At 54.8% G+C, this 20,950-nt stretch overlaps 4 protein-coding genes across 15 annotated transcripts in view; 2 read left to right on the top strand and 2 right to left on the bottom strand.

Moving 5' to 3' along the window:
- The window catches only part of COL11A2 (collagen type XI alpha 2 chain), a 29,652-nt gene extending 23,162 nt beyond the window's left edge, over window positions 1-6,490 (bottom strand). For 6 of the 8 annotated variants that reach the window (XM_063666097.1, XM_063666099.1, XM_063666102.1 and 3 more), the window contains exons 1-5: window positions 6,184-6,478; window positions 3,335-3,484; window positions 2,990-3,200; window positions 2,374-2,536; window positions 655-846 (exon numbers count right to left, since the gene is read on the bottom strand). In XM_063666097.1, the coding sequence (XP_063522167.1) occupies window positions 655-846; window positions 2,374-2,536; window positions 2,990-3,200; window positions 3,335-3,484; window positions 6,184-6,265 (798 nt within the window). In that variant the 5' untranslated portion in view covers window positions 6,266-6,478. Of the gene's footprint in view, window positions 1-654; window positions 847-2,373; window positions 2,537-2,989; window positions 3,201-3,334; window positions 3,485-3,659; window positions 4,231-6,183 lie in introns of those variants that run through there. The other 2 variants (XM_063666103.1, XM_063666098.1) reach the window with 2 other exon arrangements.
- Window positions 6,491-7,631: 1,141 nt separating this feature from the next.
- Window positions 7,632-14,494, bottom strand: RXRB (retinoid X receptor beta). Of its 4 annotated transcripts, none has more exons than XM_054490824.2 (10): window positions 14,263-14,494; window positions 13,192-13,439; window positions 12,337-12,493; window positions 11,791-11,970; window positions 10,464-10,636; window positions 9,941-10,070; window positions 9,604-9,736; window positions 9,397-9,488; window positions 8,979-9,084; window positions 7,632-8,863 (listed from the first exon to the last, which is right to left on the bottom strand). In XM_054490824.2, exons 1-10 carry the CDS (start codon window positions 14,492-14,494, stop codon window positions 8,716-8,718), a joined length of 1,599 nt encoding a protein of 532 aa, XP_054346799.1. In that variant the 3' UTR covers window positions 7,632-8,715. The 4 variants fall into 4 exon arrangements, with proteins under 4 accessions (XP_054346799.1, XP_054346798.1, XP_063522175.1 ...); XM_054490823.2 differs by having other exon boundaries at window positions 9,397-9,500; XM_063666105.1 differs by lacking the exon at window positions 13,192-13,439 and having other exon boundaries at window positions 14,263-14,454.
- On the top strand, window positions 14,440-18,445 carry SLC39A7 (solute carrier family 39 member 7). 2 transcript variants are annotated; one of them, XM_054490825.2, is made up of 8 exons: window positions 14,440-14,956; window positions 15,258-15,672; window positions 15,761-15,929; window positions 16,080-16,133; window positions 16,271-16,435; window positions 16,568-16,708; window positions 16,915-17,111; window positions 17,547-18,445. In XM_054490825.2, the coding sequence occupies exons 2-8, from the start codon at window positions 15,262-15,264 to the stop codon at window positions 17,817-17,819; spliced, it is 1,410 nt and encodes a 469-aa protein (XP_054346800.1). In that variant the 5' UTR covers window positions 14,440-14,956; window positions 15,258-15,261; the 3' UTR covers window positions 17,820-18,445. The 2 variants fall into 2 exon arrangements, with proteins under 2 accessions (XP_054346800.1, XP_054346801.1); XM_054490826.2 differs by lacking the exon at window positions 16,271-16,435 and having other exon boundaries at window positions 14,843-14,956.
- Window positions 18,446-18,493: 48 nt separating this feature from the next.
- HSD17B8 (hydroxysteroid 17-beta dehydrogenase 8) lies at window positions 18,494-20,829 on the top strand. The gene is made up of 9 exons (XM_054490828.2): window positions 18,494-18,728; window positions 18,914-19,131; window positions 19,233-19,349; window positions 19,459-19,551; window positions 19,652-19,737; window positions 19,840-19,924; window positions 20,132-20,174; window positions 20,373-20,447; window positions 20,636-20,829. Exons 1-9 carry the CDS (start codon window positions 18,677-18,679, stop codon window positions 20,650-20,652), a joined length of 786 nt encoding a protein of 261 aa, XP_054346803.1. The 5' UTR covers window positions 18,494-18,676; the 3' UTR covers window positions 20,653-20,829.
- The last annotated feature ends 121 nt before the right edge of the window (window positions 20,830-20,950 follow it).

Here is a 20,950-nt window from a genome sequence, read left to right on the forward strand (position 1 = left end):
TGGAACAGAGGGAAGGGGTTCCACATGTGGGGCAGAAGCAGACATGATTAAGAGATTGACCCTCTGATCTTTAGACCACTGACCCCAGAGCCTATCTGTATTCTAACTGTCCAGACCCCACCCAACCCAGGCTCCCTTCCCTTCCCTTCCCCCCACTACCTCCCCTTTTCCTGCCCCTCCAGGTAGGTGGGGGCCAGAGACTGGGCTCCCCACCCCCACACTTCTGCAGACCCACCCCTTCTTTGATATTCCCTCCATCCCCACTCCTTCCCATTCCTCCTCCTTGGTCTCACCATCCCGACTGCTTTCTCCTGGCTTCAGTCCTCTCTCCTACCTGCCTCCCCAGCTCTCACCCCTCCCCCACTGTCTCCCAATCTCTTAATTCAAGGAAGGAAGGGAAAACCCAGGGACACAGTTCCAGGAAGACTGGAAGAGGAGACGCAGAGCAGGGAACACAGCTCCCAGCCACGAATTCTTCATAACAACTCTTTTTATTTTTAGATGAAAATAAAAAGGCTGATGAATGAGGACTAGGAGGAGGGGGTGATGGGAATAGGGAGATGAGGGTGGGGAGGACAACTAAGGAGGAGAGATGCCTGGGTGTCTTCCCTCTCTGGGGTGTGCTGCACTTGGGGGTTCTCCCAGCTCCCTCACCTGGCTCTGGGGTTCCTGATTTTGTGGCCTGTGAAGTCTTGACGGTTGCTGCTCTGGAGATCTCTGGGCTCTGTGAGGCTGTTGGCTTTGGGGTCTTTCCCTCTGCCCCCCCTCGCATTCCAGCTCCTTCTGTTCACATGATTCATAGGCTGCCTGGACCCCTGGGACAATGGCCAGCTCCTGGACATCACCCTGCAAAGACACGAGAGAGATGGAGCAGAGAGATTCAGAGAAATGCAGAGGGTATCATCCGGGAGAAAGAGTAGGAGACCAATCCTAGGTAAAACCCTATCATGGGAGAAGGTCACTGTCAGTCTTCCATATGCATAGCCCTTTTCAGTTTTCAAGGGATCTCATAGGACCTTCATAACAACCAGGAAAGCTGGCAGAACAAGGATCTTTCTTTCTACCCATTTTTCAGATACGTTCCATTCAGAAAAGCCCAAAAAGGCAATGACTGCCCCAAGGTCACCCAGAGGGGCAGAATCAGGACCAGATCCCAGGCCTTCCAGAATTCTTTGCCTCCCCTCTGCGCTTTGTGGCAATGCATGAGCCCTTCCACAGTGGCTTCCAGAGACAGGGCTCAGCTTTAGATGCCTTGGCCTTCCAATGGCAGTGATGATGAGAATTCTCTGGACCTCTAGAAATGGAGTGGAGAGAACCCATTCCTGAGTTCCAATGGCATTTACTTTTGCCCACACATGGTGCTTAGCATACTCTCCATTGCACTGTAATTTAGGGATGTTGTCTCATTTCCAGAGCCCACCTGGGAGCTCTTGAGGGTGATAGAGACTTTATATTCTTCTTTTTTATTCTCCTTGTCCAGCAGGTATTCAGAAAATGTTGATTGGCTTGGAGGGTGAATGGAGGGATGGATGAATGGATAGATGAGTACATGGGTGGCTGGGGGCTTACATGCATTAATGAATGGGAGCATTGATAAATAGTGAATGAATAAATGTATGTATGGGAGGGTGGACTGGTGGGCAGATGAACAGGGGTTACAGAGTAGATGGAAGCAAATGGGTGAGTAGGTAGATGGGTGAACTTATGTGGGTGAATGAATGGTCGGATGGAAAGTAAGTGGGTGAGGAGATGGGTGCATGAGTATATTGAAGGAGGGAGTGGTTGAGTTGGTGGAAGGATAATGGATAGATGGTGGCTGAATGGATACATGCATCCTTGTGTGCATGGGTAGATGGGGAGGGTGTGTGGGTGAGTGAATAGCTGGATGGAGGAGTTGAAGAGGATAGATGGGTGGAAGCATAGATGGGTGGTTTGAAGGAGAGAGTGGTTAAGCAAGGGGAGGATGGACAGGTGGGTAGATATAAGACTTCATGCATGAGTAGGTGGGTGTGTGATGCATAGATGAGTAAATAGATGGGGGAGTGGGTGGTGGATGTGTGCATAGGTTGGCTGAGGAGTGAGTGAATTGATGGGTGGGTGAGGAGAGAGAGGGGTTGAAAGGATGGATGGATGAGGGAACTGATGAAGACTGAAGGACAGAGTAAATGGCTGTGGACAGTCCTGCCATATAGGTAGGCATCTAGTTCTCCTGCAGAGAACAGTAGCCCTGAAGATAGAAAATAGAAATGAAAATTCATAAGAAAAAAAAAATGAAGGCCTAGGGAATAGGAAGATGACATGCTGGGGCCAGAAGGGGAGTGGGCACAAGATAGGGGACCAGAAGTCAATCCTGCCTCTGATTGCTCTGGTTACCTCAAAGACTTCTTCATCCAGAATACGGGCACCAAAGATGATCACTCCATGGGTGTCCAATACTGGACGAGCACTTCGGGGGAGAGGCCGGGTGACTCGCTTCTTGCAGTCAACAATGAGGGTGACAGACTGGCCCTTCACAGCCACAGCCACACGGTGCCACCTGGACATGGTGGGAGAGGTTCAAGTGAACTCTTGGCTGACTGAAGTGGGGGAGTCAACATGGTTGGAGACCAGTGATGAGAGTTGAAGCCAATGGTGATAAGAGCAGTAATAACAATGGCTACCATTTATTGAGTGTTTACAGTGCACCAGGCACCATGCCGTCACTTTCTTATTTGTGCCAATTCTATTTAATGTCCATTTTACAGATGTAGAAACTGAGGCTCAAAAACTTTAAGTAACTTGCCCAAGGTACAGGCTAGTTCAACATGCAGAGAAGGCTGTACACTCTAAAGCCCAAACTCTGGACTAGAAGTGACTGAAGTTTGGGCAGTGGGTAGGTGTGGTGTGGCCCAAAGGGTCTGAAGGGTTTCACAGTTTAGAGTGTAGGGGTTCGGGGGCACTTCCTCCTGAAAGTGTGGGCCGGGCAGACCAGAGGAGCAAACAAACTTACTTGCCATCTGCTAGGCTGAGGCCTCGGAAGACTGGCTGAGAGGGAGGTTGAGGCCGCCCAGTCTGGTCTTCATACAGGAAGCGGACAGGTCGGCCCAGCTCCAGGCCCAGCTGTTGGACACCCTGAGCACTGTAGAGAGTCAGGAGGGGAGCTTGGAGACCAGGGCGGGTCCGGACAACAGTCAGCAAAGAGAAATCTTTGGGAAATCCTCCTAGTATCCGAGAGAGATACACACAGAGTGAGAGGCAAAGGGAGCCACCACAACCCCTTTCCTCCTGGTGTCTGATCCTAGGCCCCATCCCATGACCTCCCCCAGGCCTCCCTACCCCACCATGTCACCCATACCTGGGAAAAGCTGGCGAGTGGGTGCACTGAGCTGGGCAGGTCGTGCCACTCGGTAGGCCACATCAGCTGGACAGATGCCTTTTGCTCTCCGGACACCATCGGGGAGGGAGGGGAACCTCAGGGCCCGGAGCACATCCACAGGGGGTGCACCTAGGAGAGTCCATGACTATCAGGAGAAGGGACATGCCTTCAGGAGGGCATAAATAGGGGACATTTGGGATCTAGAACTCAGCTTTCCAGGGCTCAAACTCCCTGCAAGGGAAAGGTCACCTCACCCTCACTTGCTTCTAAACAGTGCCTGAATGGATGGGAAATGCAAAGGTACCTGGAGGCAGGGCAGCATCAGCTGGCATTCAACCCCATGACACTCCTGCCCCTCTCTCTCCTAGCATCTGCCTCTCTTACGCTCTCCCTTTGTCTTTTAGCTTATGAATCTGTCTCTCTCTGTGCTCTCTGAATATCTCTCTCAACTCTTCATCTGTCTCTTATCTCTCTCACTCTCTTACTCTCTCTGTCTCTTTATGTTGGTCTTTCTGTCTCTGTCTCTTCTGTCTTCCTCCATTTCTCTCACATTCTGTCCATCTTTTTCTCTCCCTCGCTCTCACTCTCTTTCCGTATCTCTCACTCTCTGGGTCTCTGGCATCTGTCCCGTCTCCAGCACAAACAACATCTGGGCAATCGATCATCCTGGGCACAGGAGGTGCAGGGGAGCCATGAGGAAGAGATCAGAGAGGCAGCTCTATGAGAGGGGCTTTAAGTAGCTACAGATCCCAGGTTTGGGGGATGGGGTGGGAACAACCCTGACCATGCTGAGGAAAAAGATACAAGAAAGCTCTCCCAGGAGTCTGTGCCTCCTGGTTTAGGAGATGAGTTGGGGTGGGGTGGAGGAATGGGGGGCGGGGGCTGAAGCTGCCACGCGGAGCCGGAACAGGTCCAGGGCCCCGAGCCACACATCTGTGGATCCCATCAGAGTGCTTGCCCAGAACCCAGGCAAGCTCCCCACACCTGGAACCTCAATCCTGTCTCACCACCCCCACCAACCCCACCACCTGGGACCCAAAGATTCAAGACCCAGCCCATCAGCCCTGTCTACCTAGAACTCAGCTTCCCAGGGCTCAAACTCCCTGGAAAACAAAAGATCACCTCGCCCTCACTTGCTCCTCTGTATACATACTCTTCACACCATCAGCTCCAGATTGGAAAAATCCCAAAGAGAGTTCCAGCAAAACTTTTACAGAAGTGTGGGGCAGGGCAGAGGCCAGAGCAATCAGGGGAGTGGAGCTGGGTGGGGTGGGTGAGGTGGGGCGGGCAGGCAGAGAAAAGGCCCTTTGAGTCCAGGAGCCGGGAAACCACGGCCTTCCCCCCCAACCCCCGCCTAAGCCTGGCCCCCGCGCGCGCGTGTGGCAGCTCCGCAAACACCAACACACAAGGGCCGCTTTGAGAGACGAAGGGTGAGTGAGACAGAGACACAGAGGCTCACAGAGACCCCAGGCCAAGGAGACCTCGGAGGCCCCCACCCTCCACCAAATCCCAAGGGAGTACAATTCGATCATATGGACGACCTACCCACAGGTCCGCCCACCATCTTCCCACACCAGGCCACATACTTGCCCCACTGTCTCCAGCCTCATCTGCCCCACAGGCTCTCCACTTGTAGCCCCATTACCCTCCACCACTCTACCTCTGGCCCCCCAAATGCCTTATTCTCTAACCTTAGGAATTCTACAGTAACTCATTTCCCTAAAGTCCCATCTCTACCTACTCAGCCCCTGAAATAAGAAACAGTCATCTTAGCCATCCCCCTGCCTCCATGCCAGAGGATCCCTCTTCCCCCTAAGAAAGACTCCTAGAGTCTACAGGCACCATATGCCTCAATTTCCTGGCCCTGGGCTTCACTGTCCTCACATCTTGGAAGTTCTTCCTTCTGTAATCTAATCTAAATCTTTTATGCTGCCATTCTGACCATTTCCTCTCTAAAGCAGAGAAGAATTGAATAGCAAAGTTAAATACAAATCAGCCCTCAGTGTCTCCAGAAATGGTGGGCTTTTTCCAGCCTGCTGAGGGCTTGGTGCTCACAGCCCCCTCCTCCCTGACATCAAATCCGCTTTCCTAGAAGCCAGGAATTCTGGGTCCTGGGAAAAAGAAGGAAAAGATCGGGGTTGTGGACACCAGGGTCCCAGGGGAGCCTGGCTGGCCAGAGGGAGGAGGGGCTAGGCAGGAATGCAAAGAGTTGGCTCTGGCCTCAGACACCTGATCCTGGCCTGTCCGGCGGGCCGTCTTGTTGGCAGCCAGCCCCAGTGCTCCCCAGAGCCAGCTGCGTGGCAGCATCGAGGGCAAAGGGAGGGGGAGGGGGACCCTGTCCAGGAGGCCAATGAGACAGGTAGTCAAGGTATCCTTTCTTTCTGGGCTTACTGGGCTCTGCTCTAAATCACAGGTGCTCACCCCTTATCCCAGAGATATCGACAGAAAGGCCAGAAGACACACACGCCTCACCCATCAACATTGGCATCTACCATCCCCACACCAGCAATGACTGGACCGGGCTGGCCCTGGCCATCTTCAGCTCTTCCCAAGGACCCAAAACAAGCATCCATCCCCATTCAGGGTCTCTAAAGTGGTCCTCCACCTTTCAGCCCTATCTGCCCTCCCCCAGTCACTTCAAGGACAAAGAGATCCCTACTCTGATGCCAGGGAACACAGGTGTCCTGCCCTCCAGCCTGGACCCTTGAAGCCCCAAATCTCCTTGTTAGACTCAGAAGCTGCTGCCCCAGGCATCAGCTGTCCCCTTCCCAGAGACACTCAGAGCTCCAGCCTGACTCCGAGGACCCAGGCATCAGGACTCCTCTTACCTGCCCAGCCTGGGGCCGCGCTCAGCCCCAGCACCAGAGGTAGGAGGAGGAGGAGGCGATGGCAGCGGCTGCACCGCTCCATGACTGAGAAGCCGGAACGCCGGGTCCCAGGGACCCAGGTCGGCCTGAGACGCTGGATGCCCTGAGGCTGACAGAAGACAGGGAGCAGACTATAAGCCTCAGACGCCGGGGTCCCAGGGAGGTCAGAGGCTGCGGGCAGCGACAGCTGTCAGCGGCCCAGCTCCATGCAGCAAGGCGCCGTCGGGGCTCCCGGCACTGCTCCCTCCTCGGTGGCTGCCGCTTCTGTATGTCCCCGGCCACCCTGGCGCCCAGAGCCCCCACCTCGCCCCCGCCCCCGGCCTGGCCCCCGCCTCCAGCCGCCCGCCCACAGCCACCGAAGGGAAACCCCACCCTCAGTCTCCACCTGGGGAGGGAGGCGGGAACCCTCCCTCTATCGCTCGCTGTCTCCTGCTCCTTGTAGGTCTCAACGGCCTGTACCCTAAGATTCTCTTTACGGGAACCCCAATATCTTCCCTAGCCCCTTCCTTTTCTAGGACCCAAACGTCCAGTCACACACATCCCCTCCCATTCCCTCCCTCTTGGGGGCCCAGAGCCCCCTTTCAGCAGAGGCCTGGGAGGGATTTAGGGCACAGTGGGAGGGGGAGAGGCGGGCCTGGGGGTCGCAGTCCCCACCCCACCCATAATCAGGTCTCCATAATTACTTCCCTCACCCCGCCCCGTGTAATTACAGAGCCGGGCCCGGCCGGGGCGGGGGTATTTATAGACAACGCTATAGATAGCGACGAACTGGGGTGGGGGATGTGGGGGAAGGTGTTCTACGGGGAGCAAGAGGCCAGAGACTGGGACCCACCGACAAACACAGGATAGTCAGGTCCAAGGAGATGCAAATGGGGGACGCGGTAAGGGAGTCCCAGAGCCCAGGTAGAGGGGGAGCAGTGGTAAGATGAGCGAGCAGTCGACTCTGGTTGGAAGGGTCCAGGGAAATGGGGTCACTCAGGGACGTGGGCCGCCTCCGGGCGGGCAACGCCTGAGAAGCCCGCAGCGCTCGGCGCCCAGTGCGCCCCCACGAGCGGGCACGGCGCCGGGTCTGCCCGGAGCCCGCAGCGCGGCCGGAGGGAAGGCCGCAGCGAGCCGAGGCGCCGCCGCCCGCTGGCGCGGAGAGGGTACGAGCGAACAAGGCGTCTTTGAGAATCCACCGCCCCCCCCTTCCTCCTCCGGCCGGCCCCGCCCCCAGCCTGGCACACCCTCTCCCCCCCTCCCCGACAAAGCTTGCCTTGTGTCCCCCACCCTGCGTGCACCTCTTGGGCCCCAGGGAACCTCGGCGGCGGCGTCCAGGGATCGCGTCCGGAGCTCCCAACCGGACACCCCCGCCAAGCCCGAAACGGCGCTGCCCATCCTTATAGTCACCTCAGTCCAGAAAACAGCGATTTTAATTTGAAAGCGATTTTATGTATGAGTGAGAGGGGAAAGGAGCCCCAAAAAGAAGGGACGCAGGGCAAAAATCATGCAGCCCCAGCACCCGACCTCTGTGGGCTGGCCAACTCCCCTCAATTCTCAGGCCAGGATCCTGTGTCCCCAGCCTAGGCTATGTGCCCAGGGCTGGAGGAGAGCTGTGAAGGGAAGGCCTCCGGGACTACACTCGTGAAACCATCCCCTGTGGGGGCCCTGTCCTCACAGCCCAGGCCCCTTCCTCAAGTTAGACAGGAAGAGATGGGGGGGCGGGGGGAAGCTGGGAAGGCTAGTGCTTGGAGAGCCCTACGGACAGGCCATTTCAGGGCCCTGCCTTTCCCAAACACCCACCTCCACCATTGGCATTTCTTAGTCAACCTGGGAAAGTACAGTACTTCTTTGAGTCTAACTGCAAGTCTCTATCCTCACAGGAAATTAAAAATAGCAGATCGGTTCCTACATCTCCACCAGCCCCTTCACCACCACCACCACCTTTTTCAAATTTCAGTCTGACTGCAGAAGGAGGTGAAGCGTAAAAAGAGACTCTCGACAGTGACAGGGCCCCTCCCTCTTCCAGAGAGGCCCCCATCTGCCAGGTTTGAGAGGAGGAAGGCCTGTCAGGGCCCTAGTCTCATGTCCATCAGTTTGGGGGGCCTGCCCCCCAATATCCACCTCTAGGGGAGTTCCCCATTTCCACTCTTCAGATGGGAAGCAAAATCAGGCAAGATGAGAAGGAAGCAAGGTCCTGGAGGCAGGCCCAGTGCTCCGTGCTGGGGGAAGGACAGAGGGTGAGAAATCACCCCAAATCATGGGAGACCCCGACAAATTCAGAGACTCAAGGCCACTGAAGGAAGACAACCAGTCTTCACAGGGATCTGGGGTCCCTTCCAACTTGGAATATCAAGCAGATTCCCTTGGAGGGTTTATGTTCTTGGTTCTGCCCTGTACTTCTCACCCCATCAAGGTTCTGGGAACATGGCCCCCCCACCCTGCCCCAGGGCTTGGAGTCCCTCTTGGATGTGTGCTCCTCCAGTGTGAGAAGCACCACGTCTGGGTCTGAGCTCAGGCCAGTTGATGGGGAGCCTCAAGCATCTCCATGAGGAAGGTGTCGATGGGGGTGTCACCAATGAGCTTGAAGAAAAACAGATGCTCTAGACACTTAAGGCCAATGGACCGGAGGGCAGGAAGACGTAGCAGCAGCTTGGCAAACCTGGGGTGGAGGTGGGAGAAGGGGATTGAGAGCTGGAAGCACATGGGCCCTGAACACATCCTCATAGCACTCCCCACCCCCAAGGGAACCTCAGTGACCCCCAGCCCCATCTCACCGTCCCTGCTGCTCAGGGTACTTCTGTTTGCAGTAGGTCTCCAGTGATGCATACACTTTCTCCCGCAGGACCTCCACCTCACTAGGGTTGGAGAGGCCCTTGGCATCTGAGATGGCAGGGAAGAGAGAAGGAAGAGAAATGAAGACAAACCAAATCAGGACGGCCATGCAGATGTGAGCCACAGGATGCCCCTTTTGGGCTGCACTTGCTTGCCCTTTACCAGAGGCCTGGCAAAGGAAGCAGGGCCCACTGGATTTGTGGGATGGATCCATGGATGTGGGTTTTTCCTCAGCCAGTTGGGGGATTTCCAGGTTGAGGGTCTTACTGAGGGGGATAGCTGGGTAACTTAGGAGTCTCGGAGAAGAGGAGGCTCCAAGGTTGCCTTGGCCTTGAGAGACAAAGGTAATCCTCCTCTTACCTGGATTAAACAGAATGATTGCCCTCAGGCAGCCAAGCTCTGTCTTGTCCATCCTCATGTCACGCATTTTGGACACTAGCTCTGTCAGCACCCTGGAGAGGGACCTGCAGGTCACTCAAAGGTCACAGCTCAGCCAGCCTTGGACACGGACCAGCCTATAGCCCCACCCCCTCTATCTACATGCCAGCCTAGCCGAGGGCCACTGACCGATCAAAGATGGCTCCTACTCCTGCTGAATGGGCTGAGTTGCGGTGCACGTGAAGACCTGTGGCAAGGAGGATGCCATCTCGAACATCAATGGATCGGTGTGAGAAGGAGGCAATGAGGAGTTCATTCCAGCCTGGGTGGGGCAGCAAGGGTCAGGAGCCAGAAATCAGGCCAAGGGATTCAAAGCACATCAGTGGAAGAGAAGGAGAAAAGAGGTGGTGAGGTCAGCAAGTTTGGCTCCCTGAGTATGCAAGGTAAGGCCATTGGGGTCACTAAAGGTCGGGAAGTCAAAGAGGGGTCAAATGTCAAGAGGTCAAAAGGATCCAAGGTCACTGACCTGCCCGCAGCAATATGACCTGATCATCCAGAGGCAAGGAGGAAAAGTGTGGGATCCTCTTCGCCCACTCAACAAGCGTGAATAGCTGTTTGTCAGCTGCCTGACAGATGTTAGTCACCGGGTCATTTGGCTGCAGGGGACGGGGGTAAGAGTTATGGAAGATTTTGAGATACGCTGGGAGCCCCCTTGTAAGAGGCTTTTGACACCCCCTCCTTACATATAGTCTTCTTGTGTGCCCCATCCAAACCAATCCCTGTGAGTCTTCTCTTCTGGCATTCGTGCAAACAATTATTTATTTGGGACATGCTTGTGGTTCTGCCAGTGGGTTGTTTGGGGAGTGGAGACAGAAGGAGCTATCACATCCACCTCAGATGTTTGAAAGACCTTGTTTGGCAGCACTTCCAGCCCCGAGTAGTGTTAGGAAGGTTATAAGGGGAAAGGAGGGGGAGGGGATATAGAACAGACCTAGACTGCCTCCCCCAACCCCCATCACGAAGGAGAGTGGATTGACCCCAACACTCACACTGCTGCCGCTACCCCCGGTTCCCCCAGGACCCTCAACGCCCTGGTCACTCTTCTGTTCCACAGCAAGCTCTGCCTCCAGGATCCTGTCCACAGGCATCTCCTCCGGGGCTCCCCCAGCCCCCTCCCCATCCCCATCCTTGTCCTTTCCCCGCTGACGCTCCTCCTGTACTGCTGCAGGGGGAAGGGGGAGAGAAAAAATGGAAAGTCAGCAGCCAGCCATGAAGGGCTTCCACAAATATCCTTACGGCCTCATCAGGATCTCACGGCCCTTAGGAGATATTTATAGGAATTGGGGAAGTCACTAGAAAGGGTGGACTGGGGGCAGCCCTGAAGGAAGGGTTATAAAAGGACAGGTAAGCCAGTCGGGAAGGGTGAGGTAGGTAAAAGAATTAGGGAGGAATTTAAATGGAGAGCCTACTACATGGTTAAAAAGAACATGCCAAGATTCAACTGAGAGCTGATTAAAAAAAAAAAATTTTTTTTTAATAAAATATGCCAAGAAACATGCTAAGCACATTTTAACATTCACTCAATTATCAGAATGATGCTGGAAGCATTTACTCTCATTTTTAAGATGAAGAACTCGGGGTTCAAAGAGATTAGTTTGCTTAAATTCATATAATACATGGTAGGTCATACAACTGACTCTAAGTGTGTCTGAGTGCAAATCTTGTGCTCTTCTGACTCAACAAATAGGCAGTGAAAGGAGCACTGGCCTAGGTCTTTGGAGATGTGGGTTCTGATCCCAAACCTGCCTGCCACTCCTTTGTTGCATGACCTTGGGAAAGCCAAGCCTCAGGCTCATCTTCTCTAAAGTGGGTGTTTTGACCAAGATACGCTCTAAAGTGTCTCTCAGAATCCTAGGAATCTGACTTAAGAAGATAAGATGGAGACACGGAAGAAGGAAGGGAAGCCCTGAGGTCTTCAGTAAAGTCTGTAAGCTTAAGAGTGCCCAGTCCCAGGGGTTAGAGGAAAGATCACAGATAACAGGAGACAGAGACCAGAGAAAGTCCATGGAATCAGAGGAGGAACCACTCAGGTTAGAAATGGGGAGACAGCCCATCATGGGTAAGGAAAAGTTATCCTATTCTAGGACCAGTCTAGGGAGGGGTCATATGTGCAGGCCACAGAGGCCTAACCATTAAGAAGGAAACTCAAGGGCCAGAACAGGGTAACAGGGAGGAGAGCTGCGAAGGGAGAGAGAAATCAAATATCGCCCTCTAGAGGAGAGAGAGCAGTCCAGCCTTCCAGAGAGGTACACAGTCTGAGTGGGAAAGGGGGGAAGGGCATGTGGTCTAAGACGCCTGCGCAGGGCCCGTCCTTACCCTCCCTCTTCATGCCAGTGGCCAGGCACTTCTGATAGCGGCAGTACTGACAGCGGTTCCGCTGGCGCTTGTCCACTGTGCAGTCTTTGTTGTCCCGGCAAGAGTATGTAAGGTCCTTGCGGATGGTGCGTTTGAAGAAGCCCTTGCAACCCTCACAGCTGTAAACCCCGTAGTGTTTGCCTACAGGGAAAGGGGAGGAGCAATAAGAAGGTTGCATGGAGACACCTTCACCATTTAGTCTCTTTCCAATCTCCCCGTAGCAAAACTTAAAGTCCTCCCTGTTTGCCAAATACAGAGATAGGTAACCAGGAGCTGAGTGATGATCCAGTCCCAGTCTCCTCACTGTTCAGAAACCCTACACGCGCTTCCTTTTCCCTCTGACCTTCCCCCCAAGTTGCATCCTACATCTCAGCTTCAGCTTCTTTACTCTCATCAGGCCTCCCCCAGGTCACTTGCTCTGACCAAACCCCATAAGCCCTGGGAATACCACAGGTGATGATACATGGCCCAGACTCTCCCTCTCTGTTCATCCTCTGAGCCCCATACCTGAGCTTCTGTCCCCGCAGATTGCACATAGCCGTTTGCCAGCCCCAGGGCCACCTGGAGGGGGTGGACAGTGCAGGCCCCGGACCCCTAAGACTGGTGGCTTCACATCTTCAGGGGGGCCAGACCCACCCCCAGGGAGTGACACTGTTGAGTTAATCTGGGATGGGGGAAATAGGGAAGTCACAGGAAGACTTATTGGGAAGGAGAATCTCACAGAAGTGATGGAAATCATTCCCTACCACTAAGCAAGGCCCTGCAATGCACATTCCAGAGGGTGTCATTTACACTGCAGTCTATGTGAAAGGCCATCCCTGGAGCACAACCCCAAAGAGAATAAACAGGCCGCCCTGTAATTGTGCAACACAGTGACCCTGAAGGGCAGGTGTCTTGGGAAAGCAGATGGGATCAAAAGGGCAGAAAATCAGATAGATGAAAAGGACATCAAGAATATCGGAATTAGCCGGGTGTGGTGGTAGGCACCTGTAATCCCAGCTACTCAAGAGGCTGAGGCAGGAGAATCGCTTGAACCCAGGAAGCAGAGGTTGCAGTAAGCCGAGATCGTGCCACTGCACTCCAGCCTGGGCAACAGAGCAAGACTCCACCTCAAAAAAAGAAAAAAACAAAACACACACACAAAAAAACAAAGAATATTAGGATTCTTTTAGGGGAGGAAGCATGCACTGAAAGATCAGTCACCTCAGGAAAGGCAAGGGGTCTCACAAAGACCACAGGCCTGACAAGATTAGAGGATTGGAAGGTCAATGGGCCATGGGGAAGTTCACACAAGGATCTGGGGTTACAAGGAAAACAAGAAAACGAAAGTGGCCAGGCAGTAAGTTGGTCACAACCTCTCACCTGGGGGCTGCTGACAGGCCCGGAGAATCCTGGGGGAGCTGGAGGGGGCAGACCAGGGGACCCCATGGAAGAACTGATGACTGGAAAGGGAGAGCCCAGTGGGGGTGGTGGCATCGGGGGTGGGGGTGGGGCCCCAGAGCCTCCAAGGGATGGAGCTGTTGAAGGGGGTAGGGGTGGCCCAGGAGGAGAAGGGGGAGGGACTCCCTGGGGAAGGGGATTTGGGGAGGAGCTGTCTGGGCTTCGGGAGTCTGAGGGAGAGGTATGTACAGGCACACAGACACACAAGAGACAGAAGAGACAAAAAAAGAAAATGAGTCTTCAAACATCCAACTAGAGACTTTAATTCTCTAATACCCCACCGTGCCGGACCCAGCCCACTCCACCCATCCTCAAGTCCAGAGACACCTTGCTGTCAAACAACAGTGTAACTCTGGCTGGTCCGATGGTAGTGGGTTATCAGAACTTATTAACATTAGTGTCACTAAAATTGGTATACAACCGCCCACTGCTATATTTGACTGGCTAAAAAAAAAACAAAAACAGCGTAACTCCTCATTGTGGTGAGAGGAGGGAGTTGACAAGGAGAGGATAGTTCAGGTGAGGAAAAATTTCCAACCAATCCATTTGAATGAATACCAGGTCATCCCAAAGCCACACCTGTCTCGTGGGTGGGGCAGCACGTGGGGTAGACCATCGAGCCCCTCTATTCCTAGCGTAAAGCCAGGTAGCCAGAGCGTGCAAGGGAAAGAGATAGGCGGGAGAGACCCCTCCTACGACGCAGGATCTGCCTGTAAACGCCCAAAGTCCTGAGGTTTAAGAGGAATCGTGCCCTTCCCACTCCCGCGACCTCCGGTGCCCAAGGCCTCAAGCGGTCACAGCTAGGAGGGCGGAAGCTCCCCTTCCCCGCCCCGCCCCGGGGGGGAGGGTGCTAAGGCCCTCGGGAGGGAGGGGACGCGTGTTTACAAACAAGGGGGCGGGAGCGCCAGGAAAAGAGCACCGGGGGAGGGTGTGGGGCAGGGGTTGCAGATAACGCGGTCACTGGCTCGCCTGCCCTTCTGCTGGGACACTCACCCCGCCCGCTGTCGCCCATCCCGTCCCGTCCAGCCTCCCCCGGCTCCGGCTCCGGGGTTTGTTGTTCTCCGCCTGCCACCGCCGCCGCCGCCGCCGCGGGATCCAGCCAGGGCCGTCGCCGCCGCCACCGGGACGCGACCCCACAATGCATTTCTTTTCGCACCCCCACCGGCCCACACTGCCCTGCGGCATGCCGCTGAGGGAGGAAGGGCGGGCGAGCGGCCCAAGACATGATCCCTGGCTGAGAGTAGGGATACCGAAGAGGTCTCAGGGATTCCCAAGGATTGATCGGAGGATTAGCTGAGCACGAGGAAGCCCCTGAGAGAAAGACTCTGGCCTGGATTGGGTCAAATTAAGCCCGTCGCTCTGCTCTGTACCAAAATGACAGCGCCAATGTGGCAGCCATCTTTGTACAGACGGGAAGTCTCGGCGCGAGTTCCCGCCCCCTCGTCTAGTTGGAAACCAAGGAGGCGGTCTCCTCCGGCCTGTTAGCCCGCCTCGCCCACCCTCCCCTCAAATAACCTCCACACTCGCGCATGCGCATCAGTGCAGGATGGATTCGTCGCTGCCGGAGTGCCGCCATATTGGTAAAGGCATTAGGGCGAAGGTGGAACGGAACTTCCTGTTCTCGCGGGATCTAAAGGCGGGACTGCCACGTCCAAGCAAACCGGGAAAGGAAAGGATCCCGGAGCCGGTGAGAATTCTGTTTTTTCTCTACCATCCTTTCCAGGCCTTTTCCTCACCTAATGAGTCATAGAGACGAGGGCGCAGAGAGTCTGTAAAGTGGCTGGTGAAAGATTAGTGTCCCGGGGCCCTACATCCGGGAGGTGGTTTGGGATAAAGAGAACTAGTCTTGGGAACAATGTAGGTGGGAACTTAAGGGAATGGGAGAGCGGCCCATAGAGGTGGACGGAGGGCGCGATTGGAGTAAAGCGGACCCTGTGTAGGTATAGAGTTGAATCAAGTGGAGTCACTGCCTCTGTCCCTCTGGTCAGCGTGATGGCCAGAGGCCTGGGGGCCCCCCACTGGGTGGCCGTGGGACTGCTGACCTGGGCGACCTTGGGGCTTCTGGTGGCTGAACTCGGGGGTCATGACGACCTGCACGACGATCTGCAAGAGGACTTCCATGGCCACAGCCACAGGCACTCACATGAAGATTTCCACCATGGCCACAGCCATGCCCATGGCCATGGCCACACTCACGAGAGCATCTGGCATGGACATACCCACGGTCACGACCATGGACATTCACATGAGGATTTACACCATGGCCATAGCCATGGCCACTCCCATGAGAGCCTCTACCACAGAGGACATGGACATGACAATGAGCATAGCCGTGGAGGCTATGGGGAGTCTGGGGCTCCAGGCATCAAGCAGGACCTGGATGCTGTCACTCTCTGGGCTTATGTGAGTCTCCAGGGGATGGGAGAGAGAAGGGCTGGTTCTGGCTTGTTGGGAAACTCCACAGTACTTGACCCTGACTCTCCCTCACCAGGCACTGGGGGCCACAGTGCTGATCTCAGCAGCTCCATTTTTTGTCCTCTTCCTTATCCCCGTGGAGTCAAACTCTCCCCGGCATCGCTCTCTACTTCAGATCTTGCTCAGTTTTGCTTCCGGTGGGCTCCTGGGAGATGCCTTCCTGCACCTCATTCCTCATGCTCTTGGTAAGTAACCTCTGACTTCTACCTCAAATCTAACCTATTTTGTTCTTTGGGGGAAAAGGATTCTTTCTCCTTTATGATCCCTGACCTTTCGTCAAATACACACCCTTTGTGTCAGATATTCCCTCATCTGGTTTTCCCCCCTTCTTCCAGAACCTCATTCTCACCACACTCTGGAGCAACCCGGACATGGACACTCCCACAGTGGTGAGGAAGAGACAGATGGGGATGGGAGTTGGGGTGCTGGGGAAGGTCCGTCTCTCCCTATTCCTCACCACCCACACTTGAGGAGGAGGAGTCTGGAATGCACATCTCCCTTAGTGTCTCAATGCCTCCATTCCCAGGCCAGGGCCCCATTCTGTCTGTGGGACTGTGGGTTCTCAGTGGAATTGTTGCCTTTCTTGTCGTGGAGAAATTTGTGAGACATGTGAAAGGAGGACATGGTCATAGTCATGGACATGGACACGCTCACAGTCACACACATGGAAGTCATGGACATGGAAGACAAGGTAAGCCCAGGAACAACTTTCCTGAAAGCTGACTTGCCTGCCTCAGAATCTCCTCATCTTATGGCCCTCAGGAGGGAGAGGACATGTTGGAAGATCTGTTCTCCACTCTGACCAACTCTTTTCTTCCCTCAGAGTGTTCTACCAAGGAGAAGCAGAGCTCAGAGGAAGAAGAAAAGGAAACAAGGGGGGTTCAGAAGAGGCGAGGAGGGAGCACAGTACCCAAAGATGGGCCAGTGAGACCTCAGAATGCTGAAGAAGAAAAAAGAGGCTTAGGTAAGGGCCAGAGTTGGTGATAAATTTGGGCAAGGGACATCATCACAAATCACGTGGAATATGTGCTGTGGGTAATGGCAGGTATCTGAGAAACACTAAAGGACTGGGTGTGAAGTCTTTGAGGGGAGGTGTGAGAATAGCTGACCAAGACTGGAACAAGTGGTGATGGAAGCCTCTGATCATTTTCTCTTCTTGTCTTGTACAAGACCTGCGTGTGTCAGGGTACCTGAATCTGGCTGCTGACTTGGCACACAACTTCACTGATGGTCTGGCCATTGGGGCTTCCTTTCGAGGGGGCCGGGGACTAGGAATCCTGACCACAATGACTGTCCTGCTACATGAAGTGCCCCATGAGGTCGGAGACTTTGCCATCTTGGTCCAGTCTGGCTGCAGCAAAAAGCAGGTTGGTGATGTCTGCCAAACACAGCTGCCTCAAACCCTTTATTTCTCCTCACTCACCCTAAACCCAAACAGCCTCTTATTAGTTCCAAACAATTCATACTGTCATTGACAAGTCCTCTAGAAATGAGGGGGAAGAAGTTCTGGTTACTTTGTCCTTTAGCTCAGTATTTCTTAAACTGTGGTCTATAAACCATCTGAATGGTTTAGTGGAGTCTTACACACACACGCCTACTCAATCAGAAAGTCTGTGGAAAGGACCTCTGATCTCTCGGATTTTTCAGAAATTGTCTGTTCTAGACCGCTCCCTCTTCTCTTTTTACTTTGATGTTTAGTTTCCAAATCCATGTCCCCTATACCTGTACCCCACCAGCCACTTCTAAACCACTGATAATCTTTAGCTATTGGTGAGTGCCTTTTTCTCTTTTCTGCCCATCAGGCGATGCGTCTGCAACTACTGACAGCAGTAGGGGCACTGGCAGGCACAGCCTGTGCCCTTCTCACTGAAGGAGGAGCAGTGGGCAGTGAAATTGCAGGTGGTGCAGGTCCTGGCTGGGTCCTGCCATTTACTGCAGGTGGCTTTATCTACGTAGCAACAGTGTCTGTGTTGCCCGAGCTGCTGAGGGAGGCATCACCATTGCAATCACTTCTGGAGGTGCTGGGGCTGCTGGGGGGAGTTGTCATGATGGTGCTGATTGCCCACCTCGAGTGAGGGGTGGATAAACTACCCCTGCCCCAAACCTCTAACCCTAACTCCAGGTCAGGGGTACATAGAGGTTGGGGGCCCTGGCCAGGGACATCTGCCAAAGGAAGGAACTGTAGCCTGGGAGAATGGTTACTTTGGCATTAGGGCCTTCAAGGGCTGGCAGTCTTACAGAGGCTGGAGCGGTGAGAATGAGAGGCCAGAGGGACCATAGTGTTGGGCACCGTCTGACCATGTTGCGTTTGGAAGGCTAAATGGGGCCATGAAGAAGGCTGGAAGGGACAGGGGGTGATGGCAGCCTACCTGGTGTCCCCTACCCCACCTGTTCTCGGAGAACCAGGTTGCTACACAGGAAGTTCTCCAAGGTCCAGTTCCCTTTCTCCCACCAGTTGGTGGAGGCTTCAGGGAAGACCAGAGTCCTGGACAGAGAGGGTAACAGGAAGAGTCGGGGATAAACATCAAACATCAATCGTGTGTCCTGATTTGGGAGTGATTAGGGGGGATGGGGGTGGGAGAGGGCTAGTTGGTATTCTCATGGCCTGATTTTTTTTGTTTCTATTCCTTTTATATCACTGTGTTTGAATCGAGGGGGAGGGGTGGTAACCGGAAATAAAGTCCTCCGATCTTCCGCCCCACATGCAGTCTTTGTCTTTTTGGGGGAAATGGGGCCCCTTGTCTTCGCCACACCCGGGGCCCCTAAGCAGCAGTGTCTGGCCACGCCCCCTCGGTGGGGGGTCGGCCTGCGCTGGTGGCCGCAGATGGCCTAAGGCTGGCGGGGCTTTGATTGGCCCCGGCTTTGCCCTTGCCACGCCCCCTCTGCGCTGGATTGGCTTAGTGCTGGGGTTCCCACCCACCCACATCCCGCCATGGCGTCTCAGCTCCAGAACCGGCTCCGCTCCGCACTGGCCTTGGTCACAGGTTGAGGGGGTTCTCTCCCGGGGCGGTTTGGGGTGTTGGAGTGAGGTCAGGGGCGTGCCCTTGGAGTCCGCGGCCGCTGTGACCTCTGGCCCCTTACCCACATTTTACTAACTTTCTGCCCTGTGACCTCTGATCCCTGCCCCCTCCTCCCATTGCCGGGTCCGGCGTGTTCTGTCTTACCTCAGGTGCAGGGAGCGGCATCGGCCGAGCGGTCAGTTTACGCCTGGCCAGAGAGGGGGCCACCGTAGCTGCCTGCGACCTGGACCGGGCAGCGGCACAGGAGACGGTGCGGCTGCTGGGCGGGCCAGGGAGTAAGGAGGGGCCGCCCCGAGGGAACCACGCTGCCTTCCAGGCTGACGTGTCTGAGGCCAGGGCCGCCAGGTGCCTGCTGGAACAAGTGCAGGTGAACGCCAGGCCACCTTCCCCCTCTAAAGCTCTAATATTGCCTCCACTGCCCCGGCTTTTTGTGGGGGGTTTTTGATGCGTAACCTCCCCCTCCCATAGGCCTGCTTTTCTCGACCACCATCTGTCGTTGTGTCCTGTGCGGGCATCACCCAGGATGAGTTTCTGCTGCACATGTCTGAGGATGACTGGGACAAAGTCATAGCTGTCAACCTCAAGGTGGCGATCTCTGAACCTGCAACTTTTGGCCCCCTTAGCCTGGGGAGGGAGCTGGAGGAGGGCTGTCACCCCAGCTGATCTTTTCTCCCTTGTTACCCTTTCCCACCAGGGCACCTTCTTAGTCACTCAGGCTGCAGCAAAAGCCCTGGTGTCCAGTGGTTGTCGTGGTTCCATCATCAACATCAGTAGCATCGTAGGAAAGGTCAAGTTGAGTTGGATGAGGTCAGCCAGCCAAGTGGCATAGAGAGGAGAACCCCTCCTTGAGACTCCTGACTCATTCCACGTCTCTGACTCACCTATAGGTGGGGAACATGGGGCAGACAAACTATGCAGCATCCAAGGCTGGAGTGATTGGGCTGACCCAGACCGCAGCCCGGGAGCTTGGACGGTTGGTCAGATGCTTGAGGGTGCTGGGGAGCACCTGGGGGGTCTGAGGGAGGGACCAGCATTCAGCCCTTTCCAGAATCAGCAGTCACTCTCCTTCCCACAGACATGGGATCCGCTGTAACTCTGTCCTCCCAGGGTACATTGTAACACCCATGACACAGAAAGTGCCACAGAAAGTGGTGGACAAGGTAGGACGCTGTGGGTGGAGGGCAGAATCATTCAGAGACTCAATCTCTCTGGGCTTCACAGAGATAGAGAGAGAATACTGGGCACAGTTCCTGGCAAACATTAAATATTCAATGAATGTATGAGGAATGAAGACAAAAAAAGGGTCACAGACTCAGTCTTCAAAAAAATCCATAAAAGCTTTCACCCACATGAGTATTTCCTTACAGATTACTGAAATTATCCCGATGGGACACTTGGGGGACCCTGAGGGTGAGCACTGAATGGAGTGGGGTCCCTGGGAAGGGGGCCTGAATGAAGAGATCCCCAAGGTTTTGGGATTTTCTAGGGGACTGGTGGTTGGTGTCTGTGGAAAGGTTTGTGGGGAGGGATGTCTTTGTTGGGAGATTATGGCTGTTTTGGGTCTATGGGAGTGAGCAGGATTCTGCCCTCTCCCCACCATTCTCATAGATGTGGCAGATGTGGTCGCATTCTTGGCATCTGAAGATAGTGGATACATCACGGGGACCTCAGTGGAAGTCACTGGTATGAGGCCAGCATGGGGAGGGAGAGGGCAGAGAAGTAGAACCCAGACTATATGAGAAAGCAAGTAAGGGGAGTCTGGAGCCACTGGGAAGGGCAGAGGTTCCCAAGGCCAGGGACAGAAGTGGGTACCCCCCAGCCCATTTGTCTCTCCACCCATGCATCTGTCCAAATGTTTCTGCCCCTCCCAGGAGGTCTTTTCATGTAACTGCCTCAAGGACCCTGGACTCTGCTCACCCCCCCACCACTCTGCCTGGCCTCCTGCTGATGAGGACTCTAAGTTCCCAGGCTACAAAGGGGGTGGCAGTGTATGGCTCAGGAATGCTGAATATGGGAAGCAGGGGTGCTTGTGACCCTAATAAATTCCAAGTCCTCTTCCCTGCCACCTCCGGCTCTTCTTGTGTCCAAGCCCTCAGACCCTTCCCCACCTCCCCCTCCTTTCCCTTTCCCGAAGGATTGTTCCCTTTCTCTGCCTGGTCTCCCAGGGCAACCCCCGCCGCCGGGTA

This window comes from Pongo pygmaeus, chromosome 5 (assembly GCF_028885625.2).
Source record: "Pongo pygmaeus isolate AG05252 chromosome 5, NHGRI_mPonPyg2-v2.0_pri, whole genome shotgun sequence".
NCBI lineage: Eukaryota > Metazoa > Chordata > Mammalia > Primates > Hominidae > Pongo > Pongo pygmaeus.